A 20048-nucleotide genomic window follows, 5' to 3' on the forward strand; every position below is an offset into this window, starting at 1 on the left:
CGTCTTCCAACCAAGTGCCAACTCCTTTTTATCGCTTGTCCCTTTTATGATATCTTCTATTACTTTACCTCAGTGTGAAAACTTCATGCCTCCTCTTTACATCGTGTAGGCCCCGATATGTGTCTTATTTCAAAGACTGCCCAAGTCGTTTTAACACCTTCCTATCTTTTACCGTATTGCTATCTTCAACGAAACCCACAATAATTCACCCCCGTCAAAATTCATTGGTTACCTATCATTACCATGGGTACACTGCCAGATAGCCTACCTGTCCATAGCATGACAGATAAAAATTCTTATTATAGTTACATCGCTTTGTCAATCTTTTTGTAAAATCTCAGCAATTCATCTGAATTCTACGCAATCAACACAATCTGTGTTCATGATTATCATTTATTTCAGTGGTAAGAAGTGCATTGTGACACTGCATGAACGTGCGATTGCAATAAGCAAGTGTAAGCATTGGTGGATTCACGATACATAGCCTAATACATTTGATACTAAATGAAGAAACAGATTCAACTCATACTTTTTATGTGTAGTAGTATAGTAAGACATTGAAATACAGTGAAAATAATGCAATTGAGCGTTAGAATATGACTTTATTTGAATATATATATAGCGTACATCTATGCGCAAAAAATTAAACATCTACTCCGCATCGGGGCGTGGGCTCAATCGTCCCTCCTCTTCCTGGACGCGCTTCTTTTTAAGGCTGGCTCTCCGCTTCATGATATTAACCCTATCATCATCGGTGATCATAGAACCCCTACGTGACGAAAGCCGCGGAGACAGTTCATCGTCACCACGACTGGAGCGTGGGCTGAGAAAATTTTCCGAAGTCCCAGGAGATACAGATTGGACTTCGGTTTCCTGGAAATTGAAAATTTCAAGTCATTATTCATGTCATTGTATTGCCTGTTTTGAATTCATTGATTGATTTCAGTTTCTAATCTTTTGGGGGGGGTAACAAAGACTAGCAGGAGACTAGAAGTTGAAGATCAAAATCTGTCGTCATTAAGTTTAGATATTACAGGCCAAATTACACTCCACATCATCTTAAACGACATACTGTAGTATTTCTCATAGGAATATACTTCAATGTACTGTATTTTTATAGCAATTGGATTGTACATCTTCCTCACTCATAGTGTCAAAATCTTATGGTATTTTCAAATGATAATTTGAAAATCCCACAATTTACAAGCTTTGTAATTAGATACGCTTCATCATCAAAGTTTCTACAACCACTGGAGATTTGAAGAAATGTCCAACATGCATTACAAGAAAAAGTACATTGCTAAATAGATTAGCATTTTTTTCAAACCAACACATTAAAATACCACAGCGTTACCGAACAGACAGCAAAGATCTTCAAAGCAGTCACTGGGTGAACAACAGAGCAAGAAGAAAATGGCAGTGATTTGAAAAGTACGTCAATTGTCAACCCCAGTGCGTTCCAATTCAAAATAGTTTCTTGCCAACAACCAGTGATAACATTAAAAAATATGTCAGTTGTTGATGATAATTGTCTAATAATTCTACAGGGCGTCGTGATTGTGGCGTTTTCGCTCATAAATACACTGCAAATCTAGTCCACAACTTGAAAAAATTTTCAACTTTGAGAATTAGTATTCAATTGAATAATAGGCCTATATTCATATTGAAATAAACCCGAATATTTTCGGCTGACGCTCGCCAAGGGTAATCGCCAGCAGCCAGTAAGAGAATTGGAAAGAACATTGTATATCAACAATCGTATCACCAAATATGGCGTCACCTGCACGAAATATTGAGGAAAAGAGATCCCTGTTCAGTGTACCATTTTTAGATGGTACACAAACTCCTGCCGATACAGACTAGGCTGGTGTATTTTGATAAAAGTCGACTACAAAGCATACAAATCAAGGTGTAAATAAGTATTGATCATCAAAATTTTGATATAGAAGAGAAAAGTAAAAGTATTTTCATGTAAAATTAGTGATTTCAATGTTTCCACAAGAAAAATGCATGAATGAAACCAATGGCTTCAGTGGTGAGTAATATTGCTCGAACTTGAATAAAGAGACGTTGTTGATGACATAGAAGTTAACCAATGAATGGAAGCCAAGCTAAACTGTGTTGATCAAGTTTTAGTTTCTCTCACAAAATTTACAATACACTCAAGCACTAATCAATAGACATTCGGCGTGATTAGGTGAAGAAGTTGATGCAGTCAGTAAACAACACACATAACACAAAGCATGCTAATAAATACCGACGTTTGCGTCTAAATAGAGGGAACGAGATACGCTCACACTCTCATTTCTCCTCTTCCTCCTCAACAACTGACAACAATCCGGGCGCATGCTGCATGTTATCACGAGTAAATTAGTATGTGAATATAATATTTAAATAAGGACTGGATACAAATTGGGTATCCAACAGATTTTATAACGAGAATTAGAATATCTAGATTGAGACAAGCACATCTGAATGTTCAGTCTTACGTCAGTTGATAAAGTTACAAAGTATTAGTTGCTGTGCTGCATTATACTCATAGAATTGAGACTATATTGCAAGTCCCATGGTGTTGGGTAATCACTAATCACTTATGGACACACTTATTATTTGTCCTAGGTAACTAATTCAGTTATGAAAAGAGGTGACCAATTAAATAGATTCAACCAATACTGAACTAGCATATAATCAACGAAATTGTCACACAGTAATGATTCATGACGTAATAAAAAATGTAAGAATACACTCTTCGTACAAGATAACATTACCTTTTGCTGTATCAATTTTTTCTGTAGATTCTCGGCGGCTAGCTTCATTTTCTCATCCTTGCTCATTCCTTCCGCGTCAGTATTAACGAGCATCTCGAAATCACGTACTTTCCTGGAATAGCAAGGAAGATTAAAGTCACTTATATCTGTTATATTTAGCAGAGCAGGATGAAGTGTCGGGGTCTGATACCCAGTGGTAGGACTCAAATGTATTATAAGCTGGATCTAACACAAAAGTTATATTTTTCAGTAGGTTCTGTTACAAAAAGTTATCGACAGTAACCAGTAATGCTAACCGTTTTGCTGATTTTGTAAGATGTCGTGAGATGCTTTTGAATAGCTTCTTGGAGGTGCAAGACTACAATATATTTATTGTATACAATTGAATAATATATTCATATTGAAATAAACCCGAATATTTTGTCAGAATCTAATCATCTGAAACTATACAGTGTTCTTTGCAATTCTGTACTAGTTTTTGACGATTACGTCTGATATCAGCCGACAATATTTGGACAACCATTTCAATATGAATATGTTATTAACTTCCTTGAACACTTACTTGTCTCCCTTTTCCTTCATGGCTTTAGTTTTTCCAGTCCGAATGTCTTGCAGCCTTTCCTCCAAGACCGTTTTCTGTCTCTTCAAGTCAAGCTCTCTCTTTTCGATGACGATGGTTTGTTCGCGGATGATCTTGTCGACTTGATCGCGTCTGTTGCGTTTCTTATCTGCGATTGCCTCTTGAAGCTGCCAATTGCGGAAAATGACAGATTTTAGATGTGATGAGACACTTTTGTATGCAGTTACGTTATCATATTTAAAATTCAGGTTATCTATTTTCGTTTTTTATTTGTGTGCCTTGGAGTAAGTATTTTATCAAAATCTGCCAACCTAGTTTGTGACAGCAAAAAGAGTTGGGCATAATCCAAAAATCACTCTTAACATGCTTAGTCAAACGGATAAAAGACAGTTTCTGGTTCTAATATACTACACTTGAGTCGAGTCATTTTGAATGTCTCGGGTCACGCGCAAAACTCGAGTCAAAACATAAATTGAGTCATATCGAGTCATTTTTCAATTTTAAGAAAATGACTCGAGTCAAATCGAGTCAACGAAAAATTGTGACTCTAGTAATTACAACCCTGGCCTACGCTCTAAGAAACTATAGAATCGATTGGATCCAGACGAATTTTCGTCCAGTACAAAAGCAATAAGCGTTATACCTTGATTCGTTGGCGGTTTTGATGTTCCTGCATTTTCTTTTGCATGTTCAAACTTGTCTCTTGCATCTCGTCAAAGACTCTTCGTTTTTCGTCTTCCGAAATTTTGATGTCCAGGACAGTCTGCTCGCGCTTGAGGCCTCCGCCAGGCGGCAAAAGCAAGGACTGGAATTAAAACAGAATATAATAAAATATAATTTAATTCAAGTAAACTTTGCGATTCAAGCGAAGTTTCATAATTATACTGGTGAAGATTAGAGATGGAAAGATATCGGATTCTTGAGTCGGTGCTGATAACGCTGATATATTCAGCCGATAATCATAAGATATAGCATCAAACTTAAGGCAAGTTTTCTAAAATTTCGGAGAATTTCAACAATTTTACACCTACGCCTGAACATGAAATAAACTAGAAAGGCTGCATCTGGACACCTGCCAGCTATACGAAGTATATCAATATTCTTGGCTTGCTACCACTGGTAAATACCATAGCCTAGCAGTTTTAGAGCGAAAATAAGCAGTCGAAACCTGTACCTTGTTCGCTTCCTGTTCGTCCGCGAGTCTTTTAGCTTCCTGCCGACGTTTACGCCTTTCTTCAAGAGTTTTCTCCATCTGCAGAAATAAAATATCCACCAACATCGTCTGGTTTAATTAAATTTTGTCTACATGCAGTATTACTCAAGTAACTATGATACTTACTTTTTTATTTACTTACATTTGCTCGAGTAGAAAATTATGACTTTACTTCCAATGCCACTCGAGCATCGCCTCTGGCTAGTTTTGACCGCGCATTATTCTACCCAAATCTAGTGTACACTAATAGCGATAATTGGCTCCATACCAGAGTTTTCTGCCTCGATTTATTGGCCTGCTGTTGATTTTTCTGGTCCTGCACTCTGCGTTCTGCCAGAATGACCATCGCGGCCGCGGCGTGGGCCTCGTATTCGATCTGTTCTTTCTTCTCGCGACGCATTCTTATTCTCTCCTCCATGTTCTTTCTCTGTCTATCCAATTCCGACGATAACGCCTGAAAAAGAAAATGTTATTACTCTATAATATCATCGATGTATTGTTTGGTGGTGATGAACATAACGTAATTTCGATCTAAATATATGCAATGCGTAATATATAAATACCGTTCTTTTGGCATCGTTTTCTTTCTGAAGTTGCGTCAGAGCGGCGTCTACATCAACATTTTCATTTTGCGCTAAAAACAGAAAAAATAGGCAGTGATGGTATATGATTACACCAGTGTAATAAAGTAAGTATCAGTAGTTCTCAATTCCAAAAGGTAGGAATTATATTGCTACAATTATCCAGCTAGGTTTGAGAATCAGGAAATTACATTTGATGTTATCGTTTGTTAAAATAGTTATCAGAGATTGTAGAAAAGATATTGAACACTGGACCTTTAAAATGGCAGATTGAAAAACTCAATATTTCGCTAATAAAAATATATCCATGCCTACCTTTCTGTTTTGCCAACTCCTGTTTCTGTTCCTCCAATTCTTGATCCAAACTCTCTATCTGCTTCTGTGTTTCCTCCATCGTCCTCACGTACGAAGAGCCCGTGCTCACAGACGACGCTTGCCTCTCCATGGGTTCGGTTGCTGAAAAGAAGCAAACTTATTCGAGCAGCCAAGTACATTTGAAATTCATAATCTCGAGGCAATATCCTTTTCTGAACGCAATTTTAAGACTTCAGTAGCATTTCCCGATAGCTCAGTTCAAGAGACAAGACTTTGACATACATTTACGTTTACATTTTATTCTTGTCATCCCGAGTACATAGGAGTAATAGGGTGCACTACATGTTTTTGCAAGTCTCATTCCTATATAAAATCGAGTGATACACCCATGAAATTACTGTATTCTGTAGTTTTTGAAATATTTGTGTCTGCAATTATAGGTAGAGCATCACTATACCACTGTGTGAGAAGAAATTCTTCACAAATTTGCGAAACACGTTGTAAGTTGAAACTGATTCGATTTCAGGCGATCAAAAAAGTGATAGAGTATCTACCCAGAAAACGCAAGATATATTATACATAACTTATAGTATTTATATAGAAGTGTCAACACAAAAACATATCTATAGGATATTCTCAAAATATACTAGAAGACATACTCCTGTCATAAATATATCCTTCCTTTGCTGGTTAGGTTTGCCTCCATGTTTAAGATCATAGAAAGTAAAACCTACTATAGCACTGATTGGAAGTTACTACTAAGAATGGCCATTGGCCTGGTGTATCTTAGGCATAAGTCGCCATTAAGACGAATTTATGCAATAAAACTTATGATTCATAAGAAGTGGCTAACAGAGGTAAATTGAATAAAATATGAAATCATTATACCAAGTTTGCTTTTATTGAATATATATCAATGTAGTTGTCGACTTGTCGTTTATTAGTTCTGCACTGGTATAGATCAGAAATATACAGAACCTGCCAAGTTTTGATCGCTCCGATAGCTCAGAAAACATTTACCTTGTCCAGGTGGCAGGGCACCCATCAGCACTTTCACAATGCTATCGTTCCAGGATTCAATTCTTCCTTTGCGTTCGCCATACGTCATCATGTCCAGAATCTCGTCGGACTATAAAAATAGAAATTCATTCGATATCGCTATCATGAAGATGGCGGCCCAAGACTGCGCAGCGCCCACATCAATTGAAACCACTGCGGCTCGATTTCAGACAGTATCGCTTTAATTATGTCTTTGCAAAGGTGGTCGAAGTTGCCAGGTACTCAAGTAGAAATAGAAGTACTGCCAAACAGAGTTGGATCAATTGTAATTTGTAATTGTAATTGAATGTAATTAATTACATTTTTCAATGTAATTGTAATGTAATTGTAATTGAAGCATTTTTATTTTGTGTAATTGTAATTGTAATTTGACAAAAATATTGCTCAATTACAATTTCAATTACATTAAATTGCTATTGAGACCTGACAAGCACAACATGAAACAATTGACTTATAATGCATTCTCTTTAAACGAACGACAAGGAATTTGGTGGATCCATTCGCGGAAGCCATTGACCGCGCCCTTGCGGGCGAAGTTTTTTTTTATTTTTACCGCTATGCTGGCCTCGGCTGCCATTCCATACAATTTTTAAATCACTAACCAACCGATGGACTCGCAACACGTGGCTCACGATTGAATACGCCGAGAAGCGAACTGCTGAGCCGGCTAAAAGCAGCAGAATTGATAGTCCCATAGCTGGTGATCCAAGAGTCGAAATTTGATATGTATGGTCCTAATCGAAAGCTAGTGTCGCACTGATTCCGCAATAAAAGTATATTTCCAGGCAATGGTACCATCCCAAAATAGTCGTGAAAGTCTGGGAATCGGCATTGTTCTGAACAATCGCTATGGTCGTAACTGGTAATTGCTGTGGTCATGCTGCTGCAGCGCTCTCACTTTTCAGAACAGTCGGCCTTAAACGGCTATTGTGGAGCAGTTACATTGCCCTGACGAGATTTTATTTTGTATTTTCGGAATTAGTACATCAATAGCTTACGATGAAGACCAGATGCATCAAATTTGGACGCATGGATCGCCAGCTCTAGGACTATAAAGTTTGCTGGTTTTAGCCGACTTTTCAGTACGTTTGTCGGTGCATTCATCCGTGACTCACATCTTGCGCATCTATCCGTGGGTTGGCAATCTACAATACGATTTCAGATCACGATGATGCATCGTTATTTCGTCTGGCTAACTAACCAGACCACATGATATTATATAACGTCTTATCTGACAAAGCACGGTTTTGTTTTTACTCCTCATCCTAATTCCTACGTCCCTCGATAAAAATAATATTATTTCTTTAATCATATACTATATACGCAAATCCAACAAATGCATATATTATAATACTTTGTCAACGACATACTGCACCCTATCCTCAATCCTAACCCATAGGAAATTAGGTAAATAACATTTTACATTTCCAATTACGTGAGCCATAATTACCTAGCATACAAAACACGCTTACATTACGTCACAGTGACATCTTACATGGCATACTATGTACGCACATAAACGCATTTATTACTACACAATCTGAACTAGACTTGAATTGTTCTTAAATACGCTACGGTTGTCAAGGAGCACGGTTGAATTTATGATTATTCAATTACATGTTCAACAGCAGCAATTGTAATTGTAATTGTAATGTAATTGATGCATGCAAGGAGTAATTGTAATTGTAATTGTAATTTGATATTTTTAGCATGGAGTAATTGTAATTGTAATGTAATTGAAACATTCATGAAAGTAATTGTAATTGTAATTGTAATTGAACTGAAATAATGTAATTGATCCAACTCTGCTGCCAAAAATTTAAGTGGAAAATGTAAGGATCTGAGGAGACCACTCGCCCACAATATACAATTGATGATCTATACCACCGCAACCCATACTACTGTAACACTCCGCTTTGCCATCAAACATTACCTTTTCAGCAATAAGAGAATTGACAGCTTCGGCCGTGCTGGTTTGAAAGGTTTGAACGTCGGCCAGCCATTTCACGGTGGCTTCATTCTTTTGAGCCATAAAATCGGCAGGGGAGTCTGATTCCTTTCTTCTCGCATCTGTCAATCAATCGGTCAATCAATCGAATAGCGGTACAGAGTTGGACAGCTGGAAAATGTTCCGCTTCAGCAAATTAGATCAGAATTATAATTATAATTATAGTTACAAAGTCTTGCATCAAATTAGAATAGAATTAGAGCTTCTTAATTCACAAAAATGCATAAATTGAAGTAAATTCAATGTATCAGAGTTGTACAAACAGAAAATTTTCAACTTTTCTGCATCATATTAGAATTAGAATAACTGAATTTACAAAAACAGAAAAAAATGAAATGAATTCCAAATTAGCAAGATATAGGACAAAAATCAAGTACAGTTCACATCAAATTAAAGTTTATCCTCATTAACATGAGAATCGCGAATTCCTGTACACCAAGAAAGATTTCACAAATTCGACTAGAATTAGATTACAAGCATTACAAGCATTTCAATAGAATTAATTCAATTAGATAACTAAAATCATCTAGTTGCGTAAATGAATTTCGAATACCCTCTATCTTGAGCGCGACGAAACGTTTCATATTCTTGTTCTGCTGCACTATCGACTCCGCGAGCAGTTTACGGAGACGCCCTCTCCGCGCTTCATCGGGCTCTTCTTTTCCTCTGTAGTGATCCACGAACCTTTGCTCTCTCCAATCTTTGCGTTCTCGGATTAGCTTGTCTTGTTCCGCCAAATTTTGCTGGAATTGCAAGCAAAATGAAATTGTTGTGGTGATCGCAATGGATAAAAATATTTAATAACGATCTCCTGATAACCATAAAATTTGGCCCATTACCAGAGCAGACTACACATTAGTGCAATGAAGTAATATATACAAGCTCCAACCTCATCGGATAACGTCGACATCTCCTTTGTAAGACTTGGATCCATTTCGACGGCTAGTAGCAACAGTAAAAGTTCTTCTCTCTCATATAGCTGTTTCGCGTCCATTTGCTGAAGAAGCCTTTCCGGTGATGACACTGAAATTGTACATTGCAGATTCTCAAGCAAAGTTCTGACAATAGTATTTGGTTGTATTAAGGGAAGCATCTCTTTGTTGGACGCTGGGAGATGCGAAGCCCTAGTGGTCCATCCATAATACTATCCAATCACTGAAATCATGAACCCAGGACGAGTATGGCCGCCAGGCATTCATAGTCCTACCCGGGATCTGAGGCCGCTTTAACGGGCCAGTATCCCATGCATAACCATGATGGCGAGGGCAATCTTGTGGCCGCAGAATCAAACCCCCCTAAGCGTGGATATGCAGACTCGTTGCACCAGTTTGAAATAAGAGAAACTGGCAGACACCCTGGCAAACCCTACAGGGGGAAGTTGGCTGTGGTCCCTCCAGACCCTTAAAAAAAAGATCTGACAAGCCATAGTGTTTGCTATTCAGAGACGGTCGGTAATGCAATACTTCCTCGAGTGGTTATAATTTTCGACTAATTCCACGTCTACTTTTCAGTTTTTTAGGCAAATCTATGCCGAGAAGATTACTAATTTTCGTTTTACCAGACAGTTGTTTAGAGGCATACTCGCTAACTTTTTACACCTTGCATTTCTTGAGCAGAAAATATTCTTTTAGTAAAAACAAGGCCTAGAATACTTACTTCGATATCAATACTATCACTTCTACTTGAGTAGTGGCAATGACACTTTGAACACCCCTGTTACTATTTCAGAAATCAGAAATTTGTGAAAACTGACGTACCTTATACAGACGGTATAACTTAATCGTAAAATCTCAATGAAATGTCACCCCTTCGTTGTGACAAGTAGCCTATGCCTCGACTCAGTTGTAAAAAATAAATCAAAAGCAGTCTGACTAGTTTTTTTCCGATAAATACATAAGTCGAGACTTACGCGACTGATCGAGTTCCTCAGACTCCAACGCTTCCAATCTTTGCGTAACGGCAGAAACATCAAACAGTTTTGCGGCCGCTTCCTTATCTTGCTTGCGTTTCTTCATGGCAGCAACGCGCTGTTGCGCCAGAGTTAGTTGTCGGGATTGCGCTTCCGACATGCTGCAATGAAAAATAGTCGTCTCAACGTCAAAAGAATCGTCTGGAGAGTGCTGGAGTTCATTACGGCCGGTAACGTTTATTTTGCTGAACATAATCGAAATGCTGCTGGAAAGCATGAACTTTACAAAGTCGACAGTATTTTTAAGTGATCGCAATCATAATTAATGACATTTGAAAAAAAAGGTCAAATATGTACCTTTTAAGCAAGATTTGAGTACTAGAATCATTATTCCCAGCTCTAAAGAAGACTCGGAAAATTTACTTTTGCGCAAGCGCGTCGTCCCTTCTCTTGGCCTGGTTGAAGATAATGGCGGCCGCGTGGAATTGGTCTTCCCTCGCGATCAACTTGCGTTCCCTGCGCAAGCGAGCCATCTCCAACTGACGTTTTCGTTCCGAGGTGATGGCTTCGTCTTGTCGACGTAATCGAGCCAAGACTGCGTTACGCTCTTTGTCGAGGTCTTGCTCAAGCAGTAAGAGAACGTTCTAAAGAATACGAACGGTAGAATATAGAACAGAATACATATAATAGAAGTATTGCTGTAGGTAGCCACTAAATTGCAAATGTCAGATGTAGATTTGGTCGAAGATTCACATACTTCGGAGTTGGCTACTATCGAAAGGCTGCTCATTCTTAAATTGGAGTCAGCTTTTATCAAAAACCGCCAACAGAAAGAGTTTGTGTACCATCCAAAGATATTACGGTACATTGAGTTTTATTCCGATCTATTATTCGCAATTACATGCCTGTGACGTCATATTCGGTGATACGATTGTTGAAATACAATGTTCCAGTTGTCGATGATTACCAGGGTTGCAACCAAGCCATAAGGCTCCATGTCACAAGTCAATTTCGCTTTTATAGTTTTGACTCGAGTCAAGTCGAGTCATTTTTAACTCAACACCGAGTCAAGTCCGAGTCCAAGTCATGATCCCGAGTCACGGTATTATGACTCGAGTCCGAGTCCAAGTCAATGTGTTGACTGCTCAGTTTCTAGCTAAAATCTTGTTAAACTCACTTTTTATAACTGTGTTTGGTGATATTGAATGGTTCGCATTTATAATATACTAATTTTTCTCACTTGTAGCAGTTTCTGATCGCATTCTCAAGTACCAGTACCAATAGACGAAATCCCAATAGGGTGGTTACTTTACTATTCTTGGAAATTACAATGAAATATCGGTCTTAGCCGTCTGTGTGTTGAGTCATATGACTTGGTTCGAGTCATTCGCATTGACTCAAGTCCAAGTCGAGTCAATGCACAGATTGAGTCGAGTCGAGTCATTTCCGTATTTTTAGAAAATGACTCGAGTCAAGTCGAGTCATCAGAAAATCGTGACTCGAGTCGGACTCGAGTCATTACAGCCCTGATGATTACCTCTGACGAGTGTCAGCCGAAAATCTTCGGGTTCATTTACATACAAATATATTGTTCAATTGCAATATTTTCAAACATCGGTAATTTCCAAACTATTATCCTACCCTTCGTTTCTGCTTTTCTTCCTCGTCAATTTTCTCCATTTCCTTATCCAAAGTCGGCTCGTCAACGTCAAGCCCAGCCGCGAGACGTTCCTCGCGCAGTTGTCTCCTGCGTTCCAATCTCTTTTGAAGCTCCTCTTGTTGAGACAGCTTGGTCTCCCCCAAAACGCGAGCGATATCTGTGACGAATTTTTTAGTTACGCCTCTAGCCACTAAGAGTTAATTTATCAACGGTAATTATAGTTGCGGTGCTATTTTCGAACGTGGAAGTCTTGAAATCTCAATTGGTCTCATCACAACATACGAAACAATAGCACAAAACAACGTTTTGTGAAGTCATGATCAACCAACAGAACTCTGACAAAGGTGACGTCGATTAAATACCAAATTATCAATAATATGACATAGAACTGTCATTTTAACATTTGTGGTTGCAAAAAACAGCAACTAATTAGTGCGAAATGTCGGTAATTTGTTCAAATGCATTCTGCGAAATGTTTCTATGCTTCAATTTTAATTCGAATCTAATTACTGGCTTTCCTGAAAATGCCACAATTGTATAGTTTGAGACAGCCAGGATTGGTGTATAGCAGGGGTCATAAAAAATCACTTTATTGCAGTCGAAAAATTTGGAAATTTGGCCGCCGTAAATACTATTTCCAATCCAAATTTTTGGACGGCAATAACTCTGCTTCCCCTGGTTGGAATTGAACCAAATTTGGTGAACATCGTTTCTATAGACAACCTAACACTTTCATGGGGTGAACAGAAAATTTTGAAATTTTTTAATTTATTTTTAAATATTAAATAGAAACTTTCTTCTCCTGTAGCAATGCGGCTACTGGCTGGAATTGAACCAAATTTGGTGTGTAGGGTTAAATTAGGTAACCTCACAATTTTATCAGGTAGCCAGTACAATTTGAGAAAAAAAGTCATTTTTGAAGTCTTGATGTGTCGTGAAATGCCTATTTTTACTAAATGATGCGTATTTTCTCATAGGGCGCTCCGGACACCTATGTTAAAGAGTACACGTTTCATGACATTAAATCACGCCAATTTGGAAGTGGAACAAAATCTCCCACAAAATACAGTTCATGTTGATTTGCGAAATTTCTGCGGTAGACTTGGAGGAAAAAGCCACACTTGATAATTCATTCAAATGCAATCACAAACTATGATAAAATCAGAAATACAAACCAACATCTTGGGAATAACTCTGAAAATAAGCGCAAAATAGACTACCTTCCTCTGATTTAATGAGAGACGACATCAGAGCCGCGGCCTCGTCCAATTTTCCTTCCTGTCTCAATTTTCTCTCCTGTAATTTCATCTCCATGATTTTTCGTTGCCTATCTTTCTCCGAGAGCTCTTGCCATTCTTTCTCTCCAAATTGCTTCATCAACGCCTGAAACAGAACAGACGTTTACGCCGAAATCCAACGTTGTGTTGTAACACGCCATGTGATGTCGAAAAATGCTGTGAATTGTTATCAAGTAAAATTATAATCACCGCTGCGATTAGTTTATCTTTTAGTGCATCGTATTTCTTCTCGAGAGCGTCCACGATTTCTTCTTCCTCATCGGAAAGGTCGGATTGCAAAAGAATCTGAGCCACGTTGTCAAACCATTTCTCGTTTCGAGATCTCCACAAGGTCTTTGCAATGGCCCGCAAAGCTTCGGAGTCCTACAAAACGAACGGTTTTAACAAATACAGAGTATTGACACGAGCCTTTATTGGCCGAACTGATGAAAGGGTGATGGCTTTATACATATGGCTATTACACGTAAAAATGATGCAACCATATTCCAAACTACTTTTTGCTTTTCAAAATCCAAAGGGAAAATAAGTACGTATTTTTTCTTCAAAACCTTTAACCAGAGGAAGTAGTCTAAAACATTACTTACAAACATAAAAATATATCAGTATCAAGCAATGTTTCTAAGCCTCCTGGTTGGCCACATTTCTGAACCCTCTTCACCAAAAGACCATCATGTTAAATAAACCTTCTTTGGTAGATCGTTAATCAAATTCGAGCTCTCAATCAATTGCTGCTTCTGCAACTTCGCCAGGATCTCTTCCTGGCAGTCGCTTTCCGTCGAAATTTCTTTCCCGAGTAATAGTAGTTGCAAATTGACAGCGGTTGCTTCCTAAAATAAGTCTTCGTTTAGAAATCTACTTACTAATACAGTGATTCCCCACAGTGACCCTTCCCCGCCTAAGAGAAGCACAGCGCATATTTAAAGAAGAATACCATTTAAAAGGGGCACAGCGCTCTAAATGTCATGTTTTTTCAGAGTAAAGTTGAAGGGTGAAGCCATTTTCCTCACAAATATATACGTTTGAGCGCCAGTATCGTATGCCTACTGTAATTAAACAGCCGTGGTTCATAAGACACATTTCCTTCATGAAGTTCAAATACGGCGGCTTTCTGAGGAAAATGGCCGATGCCATAATGTTGCTCACACATGCCACATCATATTTAAAGCGCTGTGCCCCATAAACTGATTGTCAGGGTGTGTTAAAGACAGATAAGAAATTGCATACTTTGAGAATTGTCATTTGTTCTTGACTATTGTCTGCCACGTTTTCTAGATCGCCATTCCGCCATTGTTTCCGTAAGTCGTATAACTTTCCCACTCTCGTTTTCAATGACTTCACATCCATCTCGGATATCTTTTTCTGAATCTCGCTGCCGGCAGCACACTCCATAAGTAGCTGAAGAAGTGGAAAATGAAATGAAGAACAAAGTTGAAACTGAAGTATGTTGTTGCAGTATGGCCAGGTCAAGGTTTTTCCGATGTACAATTTTATTTATCTTGCTAGTTGTTAATACTGACGGATGCATGCATGTATCATTGTATATCTCTAAGGCAGAAGGCTAACAGTAAGTGTTCAGCATTCATACAGACCTGCATTAGGACAGAACGTTCTTCCGTTTGCTTCATCTCAAGTTCTTTAATGATGAGTTCGATGAGCTCGTTGGGATTATCGGGCAATTTCAACGGTAGAACTTTGCTCTGTTCAAAAATTAAAAAATCCTTCTGTCAATTCAATTCCACTTCACTGCTTTAACACTTGAATATCGCAAGTAAGCAATATCTACTTGAGGGTCCAAAAAGTGGTTTGCTATAGCCTGATAAGTCATTCGATATAGCATCTCTACCTGTTTGTCGCCACGTCCATTCCTGTGCGCTTCAAGGCGTTTCCTGGCCAGTTCTAATTGCCGCATTTTCTCCCGTTCCAGACTGAACGCAATTTGTTTAGCAATAATGAATTGAGAAATTTGAAATTGCTGTATACCCTTCATCGGCTAGCTTCGATAACGCCAAGATTTGTGCGACGGCTTGCACGTTGTTTTCTCTTTGCATCATGCGCTGAGCCAAACGTAGCCGAGCCAGTTCCAGTTGTCTCTTACGTTCTTGACTTAATCTGGATGCATCAAGTAACCGATCTTGATATCGCTCATCAATTCAAATATTTCGTTTACACCAGGGTTGTGACCAAGTCACAAGGTTCCGAGTCACAAGTCAATCTCACTTTTATAGTTTTGACACGAGTCAAGTCGAGTCATTTTCAATTCACCGCCGAGTCAAGTTCGAGTCCAAGTCAGTGAGCAGAGGGTCGAGTCCAAGTCATAGTACTGTGACTCGAGTCCAAGTCCCCGTCATTGTGTTCAATGTTCAGTTTTGAGTTCAATCAATGCACAATGACTCGAGTACAAGTCGAGTCAATACACAAATTGACTCGAGTCGAGTCATTTTACGCATTTTTACTCGAGTCACCTAAAAATCGTGACTCAAGGCGGACACGTCTTGAGTCATGACTCAAGTCATTACAAGATCCCACATACCTTTCGTCAGTCTCGGCTAGTCTCTTCAATAAAGTGGCTTTTTGCGCTTCCAAGTCGTATTGGAGAAGTTCCAGCACATTTTTCCTTCTCTTCTTGAGAGAATCTTCATCGTTCTGTTCTTCCTCACCCCTCATCTTGTCGGCGTCCTCTTCCGACATACCTAAAGATCCACATGCATTGAACATGTAATGTATGAGTACAAGGTATTACGTTCACTCATACTGTTTACATTACTAAATTCATTTCTCTTGGAATTCAAAGCAGCCACTTACCTTCCTCGATTCTCAGTCTTTTTCTTTCCTTTCTCTCTTCCTCTAATCTCTTTCTCTCCTCCTCTTCTGAAGCGATGCCAAACATAGCCCGTACCGCGTCTGAATCTTCGCCGAATTCTCCCAGTAGCTTGGAAGCCTGGTCTGTCTTCCCTTCGGCTATCAATTTCTTGATTTCGTGCGTGGTTTCCGCGATGAGATGCTCTCTCTCTGGTTCCGTCATCGAATTCCATTTCTTCTCCCCTTTCTGAGTTTCACATAATCACTTTATTTTCTCGGTATTGAAAGCAGAGTAACATACCCTTAAGCATTTCTAGTGCTCAAGGATGCTTTACAATAATTACTACTAATTTTTGGTGATAGGTTACTCAAGTAGCTTCTGCCTGATCACAATACTTACTCATGTGGTTAAGTTTTTGGAGTACTCGCTTTTGATTTTGTAAAATATTATGTAGTTTTAGGGCATTTTGCATAAACTTCATGGGTGAAATTGTCTATTTCATTTCTTCTTTCCAGAGTATCGCATAATTTCGGTGACTAATTTATTTTCAGTGTTAAAAGAGCTTCTTGGAGGTACAGAACTTCAATGTACAATTGTATAGCATATTCATGATGAAATGAACCCGAATATTTTCGGCTGACACTCGTCAGGGGTAATCGTCAGCAACTAGTAGAGAATTATAAAGAACATGGTATATCAACAATTGTATCACAAAATATGCCGTCACAGGCATGAAATTTCGAATAATCGGGGCAGAGATAGTGCTCAATGTACTATTTTTAGATGGTACCGCACAAAAACTTCTTCTGTAGTAACAGGCTTGGTTGGCGTATTGTGATAAAAGTCAACTCCAAGGCACCCATACCAATGATGTCTACTTGTGAAAAAATGAGGTTAAAAGCATACCTTTTGTAGAAGACTCTTTGCAACCAGAGCTGTCAAGATTGCGTCGTATTTTCCTTGTAAAGCATTTTCCAAAGCGTCGTCTTCGTGACTGACGGCGAAAAGAGTGGTCGGAATGTTTTCGGTAACGCCGATTTTTACCCAGTTCAAGTAACTTTCTTGCAGTTCTATCAAGTTATCTTCACTCTGCAAAAAAGACGTCATATATTCAACGCAACAGTTTACAAATTAGATTAAAATTAGATTAGCGGCATTCGCTCTAATAAGTGCAATTTCTAGAATTATCCAAGTGTCCAAATCTGGTACGATGTAAATCTCACAGATAATAAATACAAAATAACGTAGAAATTACAAGCATTTACCAAACTAGACATTTCGTCTGTCAGCATTTGGCTTTTTCGATCTTGAATTTCTTGTAGGATCGCCACAGTTTTGATGTCGAGGCAGTCTTTCGATTGAGAATCTTTGGGCGAAACCGACACCAGCTCTTGAGACAAAATAGCTTGCCGGAAGAAACCGCCTTCGATCAATGGCATTCTAGAGTCATGAACGTTCACTGTGAAGAGAAATATGAATTTTCAAATTTTCTGTGCGAAGTAGGCCTGTACAATTAAATCGGTTGAAATATAGCAATATACCTTGATTTATTATTGAATAGTACATTCATATTGAGATAAAGGTGTATATTCTCAATCGTGGGTGACTAGTACGGAATTGGAAAGAACATTGTATTCTAAGTGTTCGAGGTTTACCTAGGCTCCTCCTCGCCACATCATCCGCGTAAGCGGTGTCTCACAAAAAGTCCAGAGGTGAGCCTTGCTGTAAGTCGGCAGTTACGGAAAATAATGAATCATATCTGCCTGGTGTAAATGACCATAGTAGTCGACAAACACCATGAATACCACAAACAAACAAACAAACAATCGTATCACCAAATATTTGCTGAAGATTACCCCTGACGAGTGCCAGGCAAAAATATCCAGAGGTGGTCAGTAACGAAGTACTTCTACTTTTTTTAAGTACTCAAGTAGTTTTCCTCTACTTCTGGTACTTACTCAAGTAGATCTGATTTTCTCTACTTCTACTTCTACTTCGTAATATTTTGTGATCTACTTACTTACTTTTCGCTATTTCCAGTTTGTCAAGTAGAAGTAGTTTAATCCCCCAATACGAAAGATAGCCTGAGGAAGTTCGGGGCTGTTTTCACGGAGAACCAACATTTTATATTCATAAAAGTCAAGTAAAGCCTAGAGATTTTTTTGCGCTTCGCGCACAGTAGTTATGGACTGCCATATATGTTTTCAAGAAAGCATCAGTGAATATAATTTAGGTACCGGATTGCTTATGATTCCGCTCACACCGCATTGTCGCCCATAGCAAAAACAAATCACCGTAAATATGGCCCAACATAACATTTCAAACTACCGTTTCACAATCTAGCAATTACCTATCCTATCGTTATCTAGCAGCCCATGACGTGTCCTGCTAATCTGGAAAATTCTGCTTTTTTGGAGCGTTACACCTGTTTTAGCAGATCGCCTTTGAAGCTTAATGGACAAAATACATGAAATATATTTTCCGCTTTTTAGAAGTGGTATTTGTATTTCACTTTTAATTCCGAGTATGATACTCGGAGTATCACACTTTGAGTTCTAATTACTTTCAATTCTTTTGTCTGCAGAACATACATCTTTAAGCATAAAAGCAAAATGCCTCTATTTTCCGAAAATATAACTACATTAAATATAAATTTCACGATCCAAAATATTTGTGATTAACGTATACTAATCGCGCAAAATGTTGAAACCGTATCCGATACAACTTCTCCGTATTACTCTTCGCCTAAACTTGGGGCCTTATAATATGAAGTAGGGCGCCATGCCATGATATTCTCTAAAACGGGGTCTTCTAGTGAACAAAGGGTTAGCATCGCAATTTCATAGCAATACTATAATTTACATCCCATGATGCGAAAGAATACTTATTCTGTCGAAAATTGATGCCTGCTGGGATGCATCAATACCAATCAAGCTCTCTGCACCTTCCGCATAGCTCAATTTGCCGCTTTTGACAGTCCATGCGAACGAATTAAGACTGTTTTCAAAACTACTTACTTACTTGAGTAGATTTAAAGTCAGTCAATTCTACTTCTACTTCAAGTAGTTTTAGGTGGCTAATGGAAAAAGTACTTCTACTTGTACTTGAGTAGATTTTTTAGACGCTACTTCTACTTCTACTTGAGTAGCTTTCTTGGCTACTTTGACCACCTCTGAAAATATCCGGGTTTATATCAATGTGAATATACTATTTAATTGTATATTGAAGTTTTGTACATCCTAGAACCTCATCAAACACCTTGATTTGGTAATTTTCGATATATTTCGTCCAGCTTTTCCCAAATGGCGCGACTGCTTCTTATGGCACTCAGTTTAGCCGGATCGTTTTGCTTCACACCGGTCTGATCCTGCTTCAGCTCGCTTTGAGAATTCAGGATGTGCACGAGCCATGCTCTTTCAGCCGCAAAGAGTAATTCTTGCTTTGCAAGGACCGCGTCCTGAAGTTAGATAAAGCTTGGAATCAGCATCATGAATTCATGAAATACGGGATTATTGCAAGATGGGTGGCCAGATGTAATGGCATTAGTAAATTACTTTAGCTGCATAAGATGTAGCCTGAAATCTTGAAAGTAGCTACCTGCGATCGGCTACTGAAAGTATGTGGTTTCTCGATCAAATTTACGTTTTGCAACTTCTTATTTGAGTACTTTTAAATTATAATTTTCGGCTTCATTTTGAAGTAAATTTCAAATTGCTACGTCTACATACAAGTGAGTAGAAATATACAGTATTATTTCAAATTGTAATTGAGAACCAATGATAACTAGTTTTACCACCCCGAGATTCAGGGTTGTAACCAAGTCGCAAAGCTCCGAGTCACAAGTCAATCTCACTTTT

The 20048-nt window shown here is 38.5% G+C and overlaps 2 protein-coding genes across 5 annotated transcripts in view; one reads left to right on the top strand and one right to left on the bottom strand.

The window, feature by feature from the left end:
* Positions 1-20048, top strand: part of LOC145453942 (doublecortin domain-containing protein 1-like) — a 304595-nt gene that overhangs the window by 152057 nt on the left and 132490 nt on the right. The window lies entirely within an intron of this gene.
* The window catches only part of LOC145454697 (uncharacterized), a 37445-nt gene continuing 17772 nt past the window's right edge, over positions 376-20048 (bottom strand). Inside the window, exons 25-52 of one of the 4 annotated variants that reach the window (XM_080332683.1) lie at positions 19450-19648; positions 17457-17650; positions 17098-17280; positions 16194-16437; positions 15922-16081; positions 15372-15500; positions 15235-15316; positions 14981-15088; positions 14616-14786; positions 14075-14218; positions 13581-13754; positions 13314-13476; positions 12075-12250; positions 10857-11077; positions 10434-10594; positions 9414-9547; positions 9078-9267; positions 8450-8586; positions 6478-6586; positions 5458-5598; positions 5125-5195; positions 4830-5015; positions 4523-4600; positions 3992-4153; positions 3331-3515; positions 2769-2880; positions 2298-2349; positions 733-873 (exon numbers count right to left, since the gene is read on the bottom strand). In XM_080332683.1, coding sequence (XP_080188809.1) covers positions 2302-2349; positions 2769-2880; positions 3331-3515; positions 3992-4153; positions 4523-4600; positions 4830-5015; positions 5125-5195; positions 5458-5598; positions 6478-6586; positions 8450-8586; positions 9078-9267; positions 9414-9547; positions 10434-10594; positions 10857-11077; positions 12075-12250; positions 13314-13476; positions 13581-13754; positions 14075-14218; positions 14616-14786; positions 14981-15088; positions 15235-15316; positions 15372-15500; positions 15922-16081; positions 16194-16437; positions 17098-17280; positions 17457-17650; positions 19450-19648 — 4062 coding nt within the window. In that variant the 3' untranslated portion in view covers positions 733-873; positions 2298-2301. Of the gene's footprint in view, positions 874-2257; positions 2350-2768; positions 2881-3330; positions 3516-3991; positions 4154-4522; positions 4601-4829; positions 5016-5124; positions 5196-5457; positions 5599-6477; positions 6587-8449; positions 8587-9077; positions 9268-9413; positions 9548-10433; positions 10595-10856; positions 11078-12074; positions 12251-13313; positions 13477-13580; positions 13755-14074; positions 14219-14615; positions 14787-14980; positions 15089-15234; positions 15317-15371; positions 15501-15921; positions 16082-16193; positions 16438-17097; positions 17281-17456; positions 17651-19449; positions 19649-20048 lie in introns of all 4 variants that reach the window. The other 3 variants (XM_080332682.1, XM_080332681.1, XM_080332680.1) reach the window with 3 other exon arrangements.

The sequence above is a fragment of the Botryllus schlosseri genome, chromosome 13, assembly GCF_051294905.1.
Source record: "Botryllus schlosseri isolate E-star chromosome 13, Bs_hap1, whole genome shotgun sequence".
NCBI lineage: Eukaryota > Metazoa > Chordata > Ascidiacea > Stolidobranchia > Styelidae > Botryllus > Botryllus schlosseri.